General features: G+C 40.3%; 1 protein-coding gene across 2 annotated transcripts in view; it reads right to left on the bottom strand.

The window, feature by feature from the left end:
* The window catches only part of PITPNB (phosphatidylinositol transfer protein beta), a 64649-nt gene that overhangs the window by 39067 nt on the left and 9281 nt on the right, over positions 1 to 16301 (bottom strand). For both annotated transcript variants that reach the window (XM_081801917.1, XM_081801916.1), the window contains exons 4-7: positions 6084 to 6175; positions 5436 to 5443; positions 4850 to 4924; positions 3168 to 3251 (exon numbers count right to left, since the gene is read on the bottom strand). In XM_081801917.1, the coding sequence (XP_081658043.1) occupies positions 3168 to 3251; positions 4850 to 4924; positions 5436 to 5443; positions 6084 to 6175 (259 nt within the window). The remainder of the gene's footprint in view (positions 1 to 3167; positions 3252 to 4849; positions 4925 to 5435; positions 5444 to 6083; positions 6176 to 16301) is intronic.

Below are 16301 nucleotides of genomic sequence, written 5' to 3'. Positions count from 1 at the left end.
CTTTTGCACCAGTCAGTATGCATGTCAAGGTTCCTTTTTTATGTCCAAAGGTCTAAGAATCCATACATGTTATCAGTTTACTTTCAGTATTCACAACTGAGAAAATACATAAATAACTACTGTGACACAGTTTTTCACAGCAGCACTAGTTACAATAGCCAAAAGGTAGAAACAACCCAAACCTCCCTCCCCAGATGGATGCATACACAAAGGGTGGTGTATTCATACACTGGACTGTTATCAGCCATAAAGAGAAATGAAGTAATGACACACACCACAGTGGGGATGAAAACGGGCTAACATACAAGAAGCCAACACTGTAAGTCACATACTGCTATGATTCCACTTCTATGAATTATCCTGCATAGATAAGTCCACAAAAACAGCTTAGTGGTAGCCAAAGGCTGGGGGGAGGGGGAAGTAGAGAGTGACTGTTAATGGGTACAGGGTGTCCTTTTGGAGCGATGAAATGTTCTTGAACTGGACAGTGGTGATGGTGTGAAGGTACCTGTACCAAATGCCACCGAACTGTACATTTTGAAGTGGTTAAAATAGCAAATGCTATGTGTATTTCATCACAATAAAATAAAGTACTAGGAATTCAGTCAACTTTAAAATAAGTTTGTATCTTACTGATCTCAACAATGTAATTGGCAAAAAGGAGCTGTGAACACTGAAAAACAAAACCACACATACCTACTGATTTACTCCCCAAACAATGCTTGGTGTGAAGAGAGTTCTCAAAGCTCCCGTACAACCGTAGCCAGTCATGATGCCAACAATGGCGAACATTTAGTAAACTGGGCGCAGCTCTAAGTGCTCACACTTAATGCTGTGAGATAATTAGCCCCATTTTACACAAGATAAAACAGGCACAGAGAGAGGAAGCAACCCATCCAAGACTGAATAGCCAGCAGGTGGCAGAACCTCAGAATCTGAATCCAATCTAGTTTCAGAATGTATGTTTTTAGTCACAGCTCCACGGCCTCAGAATACAGACATTTCTCATTCGGGCCCAATCCCTTCTCTTTCCGAAACCATGTATCCAGCCCAGACAACGTTCCACAACAGGGAAGTACCCGCTTGACCTCTGCATGTGCAGTGCCCTTCACCTGGAGCACTGATCTCAAGTGCCGTTGTCACACCCCTCAAGGCCAGCAGCGCCTTCTCTCCTTGTTGGTCTAGGCTGGGGTGGAAAGAATGAGACCAGGGGCCTCCGGGGCTCTTACACAATTGGCCTTAACTGTTCCATCTACTTGCATTCATGCCTGCAAACACTGACTGAACTCCCATTTTAGCCTGAGAACAAGAACAAAGAACTCTTATGACCTCAGCAAAACCAAAGGTGCCTTGTATTCTGCGGGAGAACAACCTGGAATGCAAACCCATGAACCACAAGATCGGATTGTTTTGTCTGGCTGGCACAACTTTTTCAAACACCAACAATATAACCTGAATGCCTTCCCTGGGGCATCCATACTGTCACTAGGCATTATCTTGTGACCTGCTGGTCCAAGCACGTAGGCTACCCTGACCTAGCCCATTAACCGACTCACTCACTGCTCACTCCCAAGGATTTTTCCTCCTACCATCATTCTTTCACATGCAGTAAACATGGCTGGAAAAGATAGAGAAATAAAAGGCAAAAGAGAAATCTGAATATTATTTTTAAAAACAGAATATACATTTACTTCTGAAGATTAAAAAAAAGTCCTATATAATTTCAAAGGTGGAATTATCCTTAAAATTGAAATAATGGCAAATCACAGCACAACTAAAATTCAAGAAGTTCTACAAGAATCCCTCATTAGTGTTCACATTTCTAATCAGGGACGGGGTCCTAGCAGAACAGGACCTAGCCTAGCAGAGGGTCAAAGCTGGCAGTCTCAAACCCAGTGATTTCAGAGAAAAGATGGGGGACCTTTGTTTTAGAAGATTTACCTTTTTTTTTTTTAAAGATTTTACTTATTTATTTGACAGAGAGATAGAGCAGAAGTAGGCAGAGCGGCAGGCAGAGGAAGAGGGAGAAGCAGGCTCTCCACTGAGCAGGGAGCCCAATGCAGGGCTCAATCCCAGGACCCTGGGATCATGACCTGAGCTGAAGGCAGACGCTTAACCCAGTGAGCCACCCAGGTGCCCCTAGAAGGTTTACCTTTAAATTTCAACAGCAAAACCAGATATTTTGTTTGGGTTATTTCTGTTCAGCCTATAACACTGCTCATGTTCAGACAATAAGCACTGAAAATGAAATGGAAAGGTCATGAAATAAAAATGCTAACTGAACACGCTGGGCTTTACCATGACAGAAGAACTCTTGTTCCAAAGCTTTTGCTCTCTACACCAGCATAAAGAGGGCCAATGGTTGTCATAACATAGAGAAAGTCCACAACTGTGCCCTGCAAAAACAAGCAGCACCAGCATACTCTAAGATAAGAACTGAGTTAATATTTTCAAACTGCAGCAAAGTAATACAAGGGTCTTACTTTGGGAGAATGCAGGTCTTCACTTCTGGGGGAGCGTGGGTTATTAAGTCAAAAGCCTAGAGTATGAATATTTACATCTAGTAAAAATCAAGATTAGAAAGCTACACAACTGGGGGCGCCTGGGTGGCTCAGTTGGTTAAGCGACTGCCTTGGGCTCAGGGCATGATCCTGGAGTTCCGGGATCAAGTCCCGCATCAGGCTCCCTGCTCAGCGGGGAGTTTGCTTCTCCCTCTGACCCTACCCCCTCTCGTGTTCTCTCTCTCTCATTCTCTCTCTCAAATAAATAAAAATTAAAAAAAGAAAAGAAAAGAAAGCTACACAACTGTTAAGCTTTCTTAATCACACTTTAAAAGTATAAGGGACCCACATTATTTACAGAAGCCCAAAGGAGAATTCTTTTGTAAAATAATGTTGTTAGTCTTTCCCCCCCCGCAATGAAAACAAACCTCTATATATCTCAGGTATATTGGGATTTCTCAAGGGGATCATTTGTGAAAAGATGAAATCCACAGAAGGAAACAAATAACCCTCTTTCCTACTCTCTGGTCTTTTTGCTGCACAGACCCACACCCAAACTCCAGGCTCACTGCAGTGTAGAAATGCAGGCCATACAAGAGAGAAAGATCGTGTTTAGATATAAGAGGCAACAAGTTAAAATGTCACTGAGAAGTATGCAGTACTTACTGCTGGTTCAACTTGACTTCGATCTGCAATATCTATGTGGACAATTTCAACAGTTTTCCATGTGTTCGGATCTAAACCGTGTACCTATAAATGACAAAGAGAAATGAAACACAGCAAACTGTAGACTATTCTTACTAGGCAAACTATTACATATATAATCTTTATCTGAGTCTTTTAGACCACATTACGAGGAATAAAAAAATCCAAATTGCTACTTCATTAAATTAGCGGTCTGAAGTCTTAAAGGATCTAGAAATCTTTTGTTACCCTTGTATACCTAAAAAAATAAGTGTGGGGAGGGGAGGAGGTGTGAGAATGCTGCCAAATTAACAGAAATCTGTCACCATTATTTTCTGGTAATCCCTAGAGATGAGTTATATAACAAAATGTACCTAACCTATGTTTAACCCAATGATACACGACCAAGTCCTTGTAACCTTTAAGTCCTAGACAAACATAAGGTGACATTAAAATTAGATTTCAAGAAGCTACACTGTGAGGTTTAAAACCTATCCTGAATTTTCAGTTTTGAAAGGACAGCAATTCCTCCACTCCTCATGTTAACTAATCATTTCTAAAACTCCCTCTATGAACCAATTAAGAACTGTTTACAAATGCCAAAGTTTATCCATTTGGAAGCTAGAAAAGGCAGATCAACTCATACACAGACTAAAGCACACCCAATCATCTCATTTAGATTCTAAATTTTAGAATTACTGTGGGAAAAAAAACCAACATGAAATGTCAAATGATCACCCGGAAGAAAACTCAAGTCAAATACTACCAATTATAATTCAAAAGTTCTATTAATTGGCACCAATCACATAAAAGCGAAAAATACCACAACATGAACTTAATCTCCTGTAACAGCGTAATGGTGAGGCTGGAACGGCAGTTCTCAAACTGGAGCTCTTGAGCTGGATCGTGTACCACAACACACAGCATACTGGGCCCCACCCCCAGGGATTTTAATTCAGTAAGTATTGGGTGAGGGCTGAAAATGTGCATTTCTAACAAGTTCCCAGATGCTGCTGCTGGTCCAGAGACCACACTTTTGACAGCCACTGGGCCAAGGGCATCGATCCATACCAGATGGTTTGCCAAGTTCTGTAACACATCTTATCAAAAGTTAATGATTACACTGAGTCTTAAGTGATTTTCTTGAAATTTATTTGAGGGATAAATGTGCTCCAACTTGTAAAAATCAGACGCTTGTCAACATTTTTGTAAAACATTCACAGTTGCTCCTCCTCCTCGCCTTTTGGCCATTTCTCTGACATCAACCCAGCAAAGCAGAGTGGAGGTGAAAATTAAAGCCGTCAATTTTGCTTTGTAGAGTAGCTCTGACAAACATACAGAGATGAAAAGATGAAAGAAATCTAAAGTTAATGGCTAAAATCGGTTTGTGAATTTTATCTCTGCTCTCCCTGTCCCAGAGAGAGAGAGCTGATAAAAACAGCAACTCTCCCCACAGTCTGCTCTCGCACCAAGGCAAGGGGGCTGAAAGGGAATGCCCCGTTTGTTGCTGGTTGCTGGCCTGCCTCACTGTAATCGGACATGCCCTGGTGTGTCCAGGTACCGGTCTCCCGTAGGTGATATCACTCGGGTGATGACAGAATGGACTACAACAGTATTCCCATTTCCAGAGGCTTCTGCACTGAAAGCCCAGAGTTGAAACTTACATTTTCTAATGTTCCCAAGTCTGGTTTGTGCCATGTTTCAATTTTAATGAAGAAATCATCTTTCATATATTCATTCTGCAGAAAACACAACAGCAAAATGACAGTGATCTTTCACTGGTTCTTTGCGGCTTTTGTCTGCAGGAGCCTTCCCCAGCATAAGCATCCGTGCTTTGACTCTATAAGACTGATCCTCAAGTGACAAAGAATCATTAGCTACCTGTTTTTATAAACTTGTCAGGCAAACCAAATGCTGCATGCTTTTAAATAATTTAAACAACCCTACTTGTCATGCAGCATAGAGGGCTAATATTAAAGAAGCTGGGAGGTTTGGTGAGCAAATACAGCATTCAAAGGAAGTAGCAGAAGCAAAATAAAGTCAACAGGGAGGTTTTGAGACAAGGCTGGAAAAAACCCACTAACACTGTGAACATGTGGTGGAGTGTAGGCTGGTGGAAAGAGCACAGAGGAGGAGCCATGCAGCGGTGGGCAGTTTTATTTTAAAAAGCAATGAATGACTGAAAATAATTATTATGTAAAGCAAAATTTAAAGATGAAGAGTATGTGACACAAAAATAGTTTTACTCACCGTTACAACTGAGGCATAATGGACAGGTGGGCAATAAAAGGGGAAAAATTTCAGAATATTAATCGAAGTCAAAACAATCTGTCATATTATTTACTGTCACGATGATTAAACTCCCTTAAAACACAGAGCATTTAGTAGTTTATGTCTGCAAAAGTTTCTATACAAGTGACACTACAGTCTACCTTAGATTATAGAGTCAATAATCTAATTTTAAAACAATGGGAGAATAATGTCACAAAAGCAATATATCACTTTAAGGCCAAATCAGCAAACAACAGGAAACTGTTTCAGACATCTGCCATATTCCTACCCTACTATATGTGGCAATATGAGAAAAATACTATTAAAACTACACCAAAGGACACTTCTGAGTGTGGATGACCTTTCAGGTCTCACCCCTGGAGCCAGTGAGGTCAGCAAGGACCTCAAGGTGCTCTCATCTGGGAATGAACCAATGCCCCTCACAAAGGTCTAGGGGGAGGAACACAGAGAACTCTCTCCTCTGCCACAGCACCTGCAGTGACTACCCAAGAACCCACAGAGGACTTCCGTGAGTGTCACCCTTCTCAAAGGCATCAGCACCAGGAGTCCCTCTCCTCCTCAGCAGTGGGGCAGAGGCGGGGAATGAATGCCAGGAACCAGGCTTACTTGTTCTACAGTAGGGGTACGCGTTCCAGGCTTTCTCATGAAACACCAAGGAGCCCTCCGGAGCAATCATCCTGACGAACGCAGGAACTTTGCTGTGAAGTGAGAAACAGTGAATATATTTTCAGTAGTACCATCACTTCTTTGTTGGCATCTGCTGGGCAACCTCAAAGAGTACTGTTATCAAAGGTGATTATGTTCTAAGTTTCATCAACTCAGGCTGACTGTTAGCAACATGTTTCATTTTCAATCCCAAAGTAATCAAGTGGAAAATTAATGTAAAACTACAACATGATTAAGAACATTTAGCTGTATACAGGATTTAAGGGGCAAAAAAGAAACAATTTTGTGTCGGGCTTCTGCTCTATTCCCCTAAGGTGAAATCTGAAAGTTAACTGAGGCTATTTAAGCTGCGCATAATACAACACAGAAATTCTCTCATGTGGTTAGACGACATTCACTGTTTAACACAAAAGAATCCCTAGAATATAGGAGTATCTCTGAATAAAAGTCTTTAAATACATTTTACAGAACAAACTTAAAGAAAAGTAACAATCTGAGGAACCCAGGTGGAAATGAGATCTTAAAACATATCCAAGTATTGGGGTGCCTGGGTGGCTCAGTCATTAAGTGTCTGCCTTCGGCTCAGGTCATGATCCCAGGGTCCTGGGATCTAGCCCCGCACTGGGCTCCCTGCTCAGCAGGAAGCCTGCTTCTCTCTCTCTCCCACTCCCCCTGCTTTTGTTGCCTCTGTCGCTGTGTCTCTCTGTCAAATAAATAAATAAAATCTTAAAAAAAAAAAAAAAAGCATATCCAAGTATAAAATTTTGTATGTTTGGATGATGAATGTCATTTGCTGCCTCAAGTATAATCGGAAAAGGGATAAGTATATAATACATGAGGAGTCTGTGCCAATTCATAAGGTAATCAGCAAAGATGCCAACAGGTAAGTAGGCAAAAGACATCCCCAGACACGTTACAAACAGAAAACACAACTGGTTAACAAACAAATGGAAAAATCAGTCTTTTCAGTCTTCAAAGAAATGCAAATAGAATGACCACTTCTAATGATTGTAAAGAAATCAGTTTTACATGCATAGGCTTTTCATACAGATCAGATTCAAATCCCAATGTTAGCACTTAGAAGCTGTGTGACCTTGGACACATCACTTGGCTCTCTGAACTTCCCCATGAGTTGAACACAGTTCCTATGACCTACTCTGCAGGGTTATTGGGAGGATTCAGATTAATACCTGTAATTTATTTATTAGCACATTGCATAATACAGTAAAAGCTCAATAAACAGTAGGTACTGCTCTTTAATTATAATTTGACATGAAGCTGAGTACTTTCACGTGCCTTTCTTCACTTACATCCTCCAACAGCACTGCAAGCTACATATTCATTTATTATTCCGTGTAACCAGCATTTAAGTGGCTAAATAACTACATGTCAAAACTATAACCTCTAATGTGAAGCCCTACATACTTTTTCTGTATCAGAACGGCTTCTCTGAGAACTGTCAAATACAACTTAACTTCCTAAGCTAGGAGAAAGAACAAACTAAGGAGGAGACTTGGGCCCCAGAAAGGACTTATGCCTCCATACTAAGATGGAGCAGGGAGCCAGAGGCATCCCTATGAATTTTGGAAGCTAAGCAAGATGAATGTAAGGAAGCCCCACCAGCCAGAGAGCCGTGCAGCTATAAAAGAGGTAGTGTGGACAGCCCCTTCGTTGCCTCCTCAGTACACAAGAACATATGTATGTCTTGGAGCTTCCGCTACTGTGGCAAATTAAACCACTGGAAAAGAAAAGCTGAAGCACTATTATACGTGACATTATAATCGAGATTCCAAGGGCACAGAGATTTACCTGTGCCTTTACACCCTGAAAAGATAACAATAAAGGAGAATTCTTTGAGCATCCATTCTTTGCAAATCTAGAAGATTCATGCAAAGGGGCATAACCTCACAAAAATAAAGCCAAGATACCTGAAAATACTTTCATATTAAAAGTCAAAGACTATCTGAAGTCCACATTATTTCTTCCATTGCTCAAGAACTGAAACCAAAATCCCTTTAAACTGGGAGAGGTCTCATCAGGGTATAATGTAATACATATGGGTGATTTTTAAAATATACCACAGGATTACCTATCCATCTAGAGTAAGACAAACAGATCTATCACTGGTTCATGTGGTCAAAGTAGAAAAAGGCAGGCAAGAGGTGCCTGTGTGGCTCAATTGGTTAAAGGTTAGACTCATGGTTTCAGCTTAGGTTGTGCTCTCATGGTCCTGGGATCCTGGCTCTGCACTCAGTGGGGAGTCTAGGAAAGATTCTTTCCCCTCTCTGTCCCTCCCCCACAGGCCCATGCATGCTCTAAAATAAATAAATAAATTCTTTAAAAAAAAGGGGGGGGGGACGCCTGGGTGCCTCAGTCCGTTAAGCACCTGCCTTCAGCTCAGGTCATGTTCCCAGGGTCCTAGGACCGAGTCCCACAGCTGGCTTTCTGCTCAGCAGGGAGCCTGCTTCTCCCTCTGCCTGCTGCCCCCCCTGCTTGTGCACACACTTGCTCTCTCTCTCTCTGACAAATAAAATCTTCAATTTTTTTTTAAAAGAAAAGAAAAAGGCAGGGGAAAAAAAACAGCTGCATACTAGCTCAGAAACATATTTTAATTATCCTATTTATTCCCATAGTGCCCAATAGTCTAAAAACCTTAAACATTCATCAAAAGCTCTAAAATTTGCTGACCCAAACAGAATACTGGCAGTCAGTCACTAAAGGTCAGCAAGAACCAAATCTACAAGAAAGTTTTAACATGTCTTCATTTTGCTCCCAAATGCCTGTTTTCTTATTTCCAGGATACTTTTCCACTATGTGAATTCCAACAATCAACTTTTTGACTTAGTTAAGAATGACCAAACCTCTGAGCCAGTTATTTCAAACTGACTCGCTTTTTACATTTAACATGAGAACACTAACAAACATCTCTCCTCAGTGAATCTAATTATGGACTAAACACAGGGAAAATGCATACATGGAGTAAATAAAATTAAATTTCAATTCTGCTTTAAAGGAGAGAAATTTTCTTTAGTGGCCAACTTTAAAATATTCCTAACAAGGTGGTTCAAATGAACCACTTATATAATTAACAGCATACACATTGGTTTTCTACTTCAGTATCACCTACCTAGGAAGTAAATTCTGTTTTGGAAGCTTAAGTGTCTCAGAAAAAGAATAAATATTAACTGAATTAACAAAATGGAGGTAGGTCTTCAAAAATAAATGAACAAAGACATTCCTCCTCTTGTTCTCCCAACGATCATGAAATGTTCTCTCATGACAAACCAACACTCATGACAGTGCTTAACTCAAGGTAAACATTTCTAGATTTGTCTAAGAGTCAGATATAAAATAATGTCCAAGAGCACAAAAGGTTCTTTGCCATACATAGTCCTTTTCCCACCCCAACTCTGAATGCATACAAAGAACATTTAACTTCAGGGTAAAATTCAACCAAAACATTCCATCAATTGTGTTGACAGGAAATAAATATTAAGATTTAACTTCTATAACAATGGCTGTGAACCTGTTAAGTGGTAAGACAACTCTGTAACAGTGGTAGATGAAAACAAAGGGCTTACATGGTTAAAAAATATGTAATAAATGGCCATAATGTACACTGAACTTCTGATCTAGGAGCATTCTTTTTTTAAAAAATCTGTTCCTGAGATACATAACACCTTGGGAAATCATTTCAAACTGCACTTTTCCCGTGGAAGTTTTACATCCACTTGTAAACAAAATGAGCAAACTGCTGAGTTCTATTTTTCCATCCTACAACCTACTGTAAACATCAAAATGTAGAAAAACATATGGAAGAATCTGAAGACGAGATTAATTTGCCATAAATAATCTTTCATTTTATAATCAAATGAAATATACCTTAAATACACTGGTGGGCACCTCACTCATTCATTCACTCAAGTATTTATTTACTGAGTGTCCACTGTACCAGGGGCTACGTAAATAACTGTGTAAATGAACAATTCCTATTCTGAGCTCACCTTCCAGGGAAAGAAGCAGGAAACAGAGCAGTAAATACCAAGAGGCAGTGAATTACCTCTCCCAAAGTGCAGCAGTCAAGGAACAGAGCACTGCACAAGTGAGTACCTGGTTTAAGGGTGCCCAAGAAGGCCTCCCTGAGGAAGTGAAAATACAATGGCGATCTGAGGGTGAGGAGGTCCAGCCACATGAAGACACAGGCCCCAAAGTCCTGAAATAGCTAAAGACTTGGCCTGCTTGGGTCACTACAAGGCTTCCAACATGGCTAGACTGTAGTGAAGGGGGAACAGAGGGACAGACACAAGATGAGGATGGTGAGGTGAGCAGAGGACAGGCAGATCACAATAAGACCCATTTTATAAGCCAAAGTGTTTGGGTTTTATTCTTTCTATGACGGGAAGCTACTGAAGGCTTTAAGAAGAATGACACAACCAGATTTAAGTTTTAAGAACATTTTGACTCAATTTAGTAGTCATGTTAGTAAATGAAAATTAACTGGAGTGGGCAAGAGTGGATGGAGGCAAAAATTAACTCAAAATGGATTAAAGATCTATATGTAAGAGCTAAAACTGTAAAAAAAAAAAAAAAATTTTTTTTTTTTTTTTTTTTGAGAGAGCGAGCAAGCGCAGGTGGGAGGAAGGGGAGAGGGAGAGGGAGAATCTTAAGCAGACTACCTCCCTGCTGAGCATGGAGCCCGACACGGGGCTCAATCTCATGACCCTGAGATCATGACCTGAGCTGAAATCAAGAGTCGGATGCTTAACTGACTGAGCCACCCAGGTGGCCCCTAAAACTATAAAATTCTTGTAAGAAAATGTGGATGTAAATCTTTGGGACCTTGGATTGGATGATGGTTTCTCTGATAGGACACCAGAAGCATAAATGACAAAAGAAAAACAAGTAAATTGGGCTTAACCAAAATTATAAACTTTTTAGGGGTGCCTGGGTGGCTCAGTCGTTAAGCGTCTGCCTTTGGCTCAGGTCATGATCCCAGGGTCCTGGGATCGAGCCCCATATCGGGCTCTCTGCTAGGCAGGAAGCCTGCCTCTCCCTCTCCCACTCCCTCTGCTTGTGTTCCCTCTCTCGCTCTCTGTCAAATAAATAAATTTTTTTAAAAATCTTAAAAAAAATTATAAACTTTTTAATGCCTCAAAGGTCACTATCAAGAAAGTGAGCAGAAAACTCAAAATGGGAAAACTGCAAATCATGTATAAGAGGCTAGTATCTAGAATATGTAAAGAACTCTTAAAACAGACAACCCAATTACAAAACAGGTAAAAGATTTGAACGGATATTTCTCCGAAGATCTACAAATTAACAGTAAACACATGAAAACATCCAAACCTTGAAATACCACCTCACACCCATTAAAATGGCTATTACAAAAACAAAACAAAACCTGATAACAGCAAGTGTTGGCAAGGATATGGAGACACTGGAGCCTTCCTACATGGTTGGGGGGCATGTAAAATGGTGCAGTCACTTTGGAAACGGGTCTGGCAGTTCAAAAGTGAGGAGTTACCATATGACCCAATAATTCCAACTAGGAGAGTGTGTGTATGTGTGTGTGCGTGCGTGCGCACATCCAAGAGAAATAAAAACATATGTCCATACAGAAACTTGTACACAAGTGTTCATAGCAGCATTACTTATTAAGTCAAAAGAATGGGTGGCAAGAGATCAGTCTGGAAGCAACTGGAAAAGTTCAAGAGAAAGAGATAATGGTAACTTGCACTAATGTGGTGGGTATGAAGATGGAAAAAATGTGTAGAATAACAGGAAAAATTTACAAAATGACTTCAAATCCTGATTTGTGGGAAAAGAGTAAAATAACCAGACACAAATTGGCTAACTTTCAGGAGATAAAACAAGACAAGTTTTAGAGAAATAACAAAAAGAGAGAGGGAAAGAAGTGCTTTCCACATAACAAAACAGATCAGCAATGAGAAACAAAATATACCATAAAAGGGAAACGCATTACAGAAGTATTTCTGATATTCTTCTGGAAGAGGATCACTCTTTATTTAGACAACTCTGAAATGTGCAAAACTGAAGACCTAGAACTATACACAAAGATAAAACTTTGCGTTGATGACTAATTTTCGACTCAAGAATGAATTACTATATTGAGCTGATATTTATCAATTTCCTATGTATACTTATTAAAAGATGCTCTCTGATGTGAATCATCACATATGATCTATCTTTGCATTTTCAGGTGATTTACACTTTTCATTTTTAAACATGAACGTAACTTTAGTTCCTGGCAATGACTGAGCTCTTAACTGGAACCACATGAAATTTTAAAACGATTTTCAATTAAACCTCTGTTGTTTCAACCTTTGGGGAACAAGACCATTCAGGAGTTGGCATAGCTTTATGAATTCTCCGTCATTCAGGACTGACTGGAGATGGTGAAGATATAATGCTGATGAAGAATAAAAAAGAGTAAAGCTGATTTTCCCCAAGAAGGGAAAAAAAAACAACAAAAGGATTGGTCAGTCAGTGCGTTCCTTACTACGAAGTCTCAGGAGAGCTGCAAGTTTTTCTCTAAAATAACCATCTCAAAGGTTGCAACACATTTCCTTGCCTTGCTTCAAAATTCTTTGCCCGATAAGGTCTGTCCTCCTTCCCCACCATCCACTATTAAGTGTTTAAGTATATATTGAACATCATAAGGAAACAAACTTTCATGGTAAAAGGGGTATAAGACAAATATGTACACATGAAATACATAATCAGGTGTCAAAATGAATAGACATGACAAAAAGTGATGGAGTTTAGGGAAGAAGAAAAGTAGTCAAGGAATGCCTCTGCACAGGACAGAGCTGAGCTATGCTCAGGAAACTGGGTTTATGGGCAACCCCACATCACAAGAAAAGGACCTAAGGGGCTAAACATGGCACTTCTAGAGGACAATGAAGAGTCAGGCTTGCTTAGAGCCAATAGTTTTTATTCTGAACAGTTATAACAACTGGAGAGACATGGATAATCCTGAGTGGCTTATTAAGTTTAACTTTATTCTGGAAGATGACTTGAGACTTTAAAGACTATGAGAACATGGGATACGGTGAAATCCATGGTCTTGGGAGAATTTCTCTGTAAACTCCTTTGGCATTCACTTCAGAAAATGGAAAATATTCTAACCCTCCCACAGGGCTCAGCAGTAAAGCAAAGTGATTAAGAGTCACAATGCCTGCCTGGGTTCATGGCCTGTCTCTGCTACCAAAAGCAGTGACACAGGGGCTAGTTACTTATACCTTTCTGGACCTTCATTTCCTCACTAAAAAAGGCTGCTATGGGGAATCCCTGAGCTCCCACCTAGAGCATGTACAGTGACCAGTAAGGATTAGATCCTCTGGTTAGAATTACCATGGGCAACTACTTACCGTAAATTATCAAAGGATATGGAAAGATATCCTGTAAGATTATTACTCAAGATTCAAGAGGGCAAAAAAGTCAATGGTCACTAAATTATGAGGTTTTTTAATACCTTGCCAAGATTGTTTCTCAATCTTCTGGTTAAGATGAAGTGTATCTTACACCCAGAAGTGTTTTTGCTGAAATGGGAAAGCTTACTGGCCAGAGAACCCAGAGAAGTTGATTCCACTGGGTAAAGTGAATCTCAGAATTTCAAGTTATCTCAAATGTACAACAAGGTGTCGGTGGCCTCAGGCAACAAATTTAGCCAGCCAAGTCTGCAATTCTATTGCTGCTATACAGTGATAGTGCACACAGCACTAGAAGTTACCCAGCGGAGCCCAAGCTGAAAAAGGGAACATACATTACTGGACACAAACTTAACTTCCTCAGGGAGATAGCTCTAAAACTCTCTAGGAACGTGGGTAAGTCTACAGATGCTGAGCTTGCTGTCCCTGCAGGACACTGCTGTCTGACAAGCTGCGAGGCCAGCCCTGTGTCATGATTGCTAGCTTTCCTACGGCACGTTGAAGGCCTCAGCACTCACTGCTAAATGATTCTTTGCCCTTCCATAATCTAGTTATCCTGTGGCTATTGGGCCTTCGGCACAACGCTAACGCCTTTGAGCATGTGGACTTCTGATTGCCGTGCCCTGTGACTGTTCCCTTCCCCCAGACTACAGCAACAGTTGGTCCTGGTTTTGTCTTTATTGGCTGATGGGTTTTTGGTTGTTCTTCATTGTCAGAGAGGCTACCACCCGCCACACTGCCTGAGATTCATTAGTGCCATCCTCTTTCCTTTGTTCCTTTCCTGTATCAGGCCTCTCCATGCTGTCCCCAGCTGCTATCTTTGTGTGACAAAGCCAACCTTCCCTGGTCATCAAACAGCTCTTCCCATCCAATCAGACCCCCTCCCCTCCCTTCTCATGGGACACCTGTGCTCATCAGGTCCTGAGTGCTTGTCAAGGACTTGGGACTGCCTACTTGTGACCAAAAAGCATGGGATTAGAACCCAGAGAATCCAGGTCAGTTACCATTCTGCCACTTACTAGCTGTGTGACTTTGGGTAAACATGCACTTCAGTATCCTCTTAGGTACAAGAGGCGTATCACCTATTTTTCAACAGGCGTGATAAGGAGTAAATGAGTGCGTGAAAGGGTAAAACCAAAGGCTACTGGGAATGATTTCAGCTCCTTCTAGGAATGAAGAAGTCATGAAAGCACTGGGAGGCTGGCCTCCAGAGAGCCACGATTTTCCTTTATTTAATCTATTAAAAGCCTGAGAAGAATTCTGAACCTTGTCCCCAAATAAGCTCTGCAGAACAATAACATCTCTTGAACTAACCATATTTATATAGCCCTCTTCAATTTAAGAAATTTATCATTTATGGCTGGAATGTCATCTGAATCAGATGTCTCAAATATCATTTTTCTAATTAAAAATGCAGATTAAAAAAAAATTAAATCACCCATAATCCCACCACCAAGAGAAAAAAAACATTAACATTTTAGTGAATCTCTTTCTATGCCTTTTCTGATTAGTTTTTTAAAAATACATGTAATGTAGTGCATATTTATATTTATGTACATATTTGGCAACTAATCTTTTCCATGTAATGATATATCAAACATTTCCCCAAACTTCCATCTCTCAGTTTTCAAAATGAAGGGTATTTTGAATCTATTTCATGATTATTCACATATGGACATAATACACCAACAGAAAGTTTTATATATTGAACTTTCTGGCTAATTTTAGAATCCCCAGAGAAAGTTAAATGTTTACAATAAAAAAAGTTTTATGTGGGGCACCTGGGTGGCTCAGTCGTTAAGCGTCTGCCTTCGGCTCAGGTCATGATCCCAGGGTACTGGGATCGAGTCCCACATCAGGATTCCTGCTCGGCGGGAAGCCTGCTTCTCCCTCTCCCACTCCCCCTGCTTGTGTTCCTGCTCTCGCTATCTCTCTTTCTGTCAAATAAATAAATAAAAAATCTTAAAAAAAAAAAAAAAGTTTTGTGTTGGTAAAATTCAAGTAATGAGTAAATGTAAGATACTAAAGAATAAACTAAGCATACATAAGCAAATTCAATAGTATAAATACTATGTAGATCATACCGTCTAGAATGCCACATTTTTCTCCAACTGACACATTTTTTTAGATATACTTAGGGTGCTAACAAATTAAGAGGAACCATGAATAAGACAGTCTTATGGGTAACTGATCAGAATTATTGCCTTCATTCAAACCTGCATCAGAAATACAGAAACACTGTGTTCTAGGAGGAAAAAAAAAACACAATAAAATTTAAGATTCTGTAAAGTGATAATCTACTTTATATTCATGTGTCAGTATAAACCAAGCAGTGGTCTTAAACTGAAAAAAACAGGAAACACTGATTGTTACAGCTCACCTACAACTTTAAGGAGCTCTACAAAAACATGGGTGTTACTCATTTCAATATGAAGACAATAAAGGCAAGAAAAGACCAAAGATCTTTCCTACCTTTTTAAAGATTTTATTTGTTTGAGAGAAAGAGGGTGAGCACGGGAGCACAAGCAGAGGGGGAGGGGCAAAGGGAGAGGGAGAAGCGGACTCCCCTCTGAGCAGGGAGCCGGATGCAGGACTCGATCCCAGGACCCTGGGATTGTGACCTGAGCTGAAGGCACACACTTAACCAACTGAGCCACCCAGCCGTCCCGATCCCTCCTACTTTTAATAAATTTGAGGGACTACTGAC

Source organism: Leptonychotes weddellii, chromosome 13, assembly GCF_054177405.1.
Source record: "Leptonychotes weddellii isolate Sample4059 chromosome 13, ASM5417740v2, whole genome shotgun sequence".
Lineage (NCBI taxonomy): Eukaryota > Metazoa > Chordata > Mammalia > Carnivora > Phocidae > Leptonychotes > Leptonychotes weddellii.
Note: the sequence above shows the minus strand (reverse complement) of the source record. Positions and strands in the feature narration are given on the sequence as shown.